Source organism: Enhydra lutris, unplaced genomic scaffold (assembly GCF_002288905.1).
Source record: "Enhydra lutris kenyoni isolate GAN:26980312 unplaced genomic scaffold, ASM228890v2 scaffoldscaffold42, whole genome shotgun sequence".
Taxonomy (NCBI): Eukaryota; Metazoa; Chordata; class Mammalia; order Carnivora; family Mustelidae; genus Enhydra; species Enhydra lutris.
Window position 1 is genome coordinate 11337208 of NW_019154126.1, and position 1518 is coordinate 11338725.

The 1518-nt window shown below is 41.4% G+C and overlaps 1 protein-coding gene across 1 annotated transcript in view; it reads right to left on the reverse strand.

Moving 5' to 3' along the window:
- The window catches only part of LOC111155514 (phytanoyl-CoA 2-hydroxylase), a 17372-nt gene extending 16447 nt beyond the window's left edge, over window positions 1–925 (reverse strand). The window contains exon 1 of the mRNA XM_022515686.1: window positions 908–925. Coding sequence (XP_022371394.1) covers window positions 908–925 — 18 coding nt within the window. The remainder of the gene's footprint in view (window positions 1–907) is intronic.
- Window positions 926–1518: the final 593 nt, after the last annotated feature.

Below are 1518 nucleotides of genomic sequence, written 5' to 3' on the forward strand. Positions count from 1 at the left end.
TGGTTGCTGGAACTAGGTTTGTGCTTTTGACATCTGTTGGTAAACATGTTTTGTGCATAACTGCTGTTGCAACAGTTCACAATTGGTTAATATTTAGTCTTCACTAGAGATTGAGATGTTTCTAAGAAAATGTAAATGGTTTTCTTTGTCCACCCAGAATTGTAAATGAGATCTCTTTGACTCATAAGGCTTTTCCCTGATATGCAAAGTTACTTAGGAAGTACTGCTAAATCAATGATAAACCTTGAGTTACATTTGGGTAAATGCTGTAACTACTCCAGAGGTTCTATACATTTCCTAAAGTTTTAATGTTTTGATAAGGGTCATCGTTTGATATTTAACCATATCTATTCTGAGTTTTTTGTCATTTGTAATTGTTTTAATTCTCTCGTCAGATGAATTCCACCTTAAAGGAAATTCATATGGGAGACTTTCAGAACAAATACAGGTCTTTGATATGTTGAAACCCTGGAACTGAATTTCCAGGAGTAAAAGTTGCTCTCGGACTAAACCAGAATTAGTATGGTGACTCAAGGTAAGAATGAGTCTCCAGGAGCTTTCCTAGAAAGGCTAATTGAAGCCTATAAAATGTATAGCCCGATCGATCGTGAGGCACCCGAAAATCAGAGGACAATGAATCTTGCTTTGCCTGTCAGTCAGCTCCGATATAGGAAACTTCATAAAATTGAAGGATTTGAAGGGAAGAATCTGACTGAGTTAGTGGGAATAGCAGAAAAGTTGTTTAACAACAGGGATGTGCAAGAGGATGAAAAACAGACAAAAAAACTGGTTAAGGTTTTGGCATTACATGAGGCGGAGAGGAGAAAGGTAGGGGATAGTAAATGGAAGGAAAAGCCTAAGCAGAGAGGGCAGGCAGGAAAACTTAGATTCGGATCAGTGTGCTTACTGTACGGAAAAAGGACATTGGGCCAGGAAGTGCCCTAAAAAGAAGACAGCAATGCTTGCCACCAGAGACTGAAGGGGCCATGGTTCAGAGCCCCTCCCCGAACCTCGGGTAAAAATTGAAGTGGAGGGGAAATCAGTTGATTTTTTGGTGGACATGGGAGCCCAATTTTCATCATTACTTAAACCTATGGGAAAACTATCTGGAGAGGAAGTTTGGGTACAAGGAGCAAATGGCACAGAGAGACATAAATGGACAACAGAAAGGACTTTAAATTTGGCCTCGGGAGTAGTTAAACATCGATTTTTGGTCCTCCCTAATGCCCCATATAAGTTGATGGGAAGACATCTCCTCCACAATTTAAGAGCTGGCATTCAGTTCTCAGAAGGAGATTTGACTGTAACCTTGAGACAACCCACTGTACAAGTTCTTATGGCAGCAGTAGATGAATACCTCCTTTACGAGCCAGTCTCAAAATCAGAGGAGACAAAGGAGGGGAGCCTTCTCCAAATCCTACAGGATGACTTTCCCAAGGTCTGAGCAGAAGGGAAGCCCCCTGGCTTGGCCAAGGAACAACCTCCAGTGGTGGTACAATTAAAGGCGACAGCTACAGC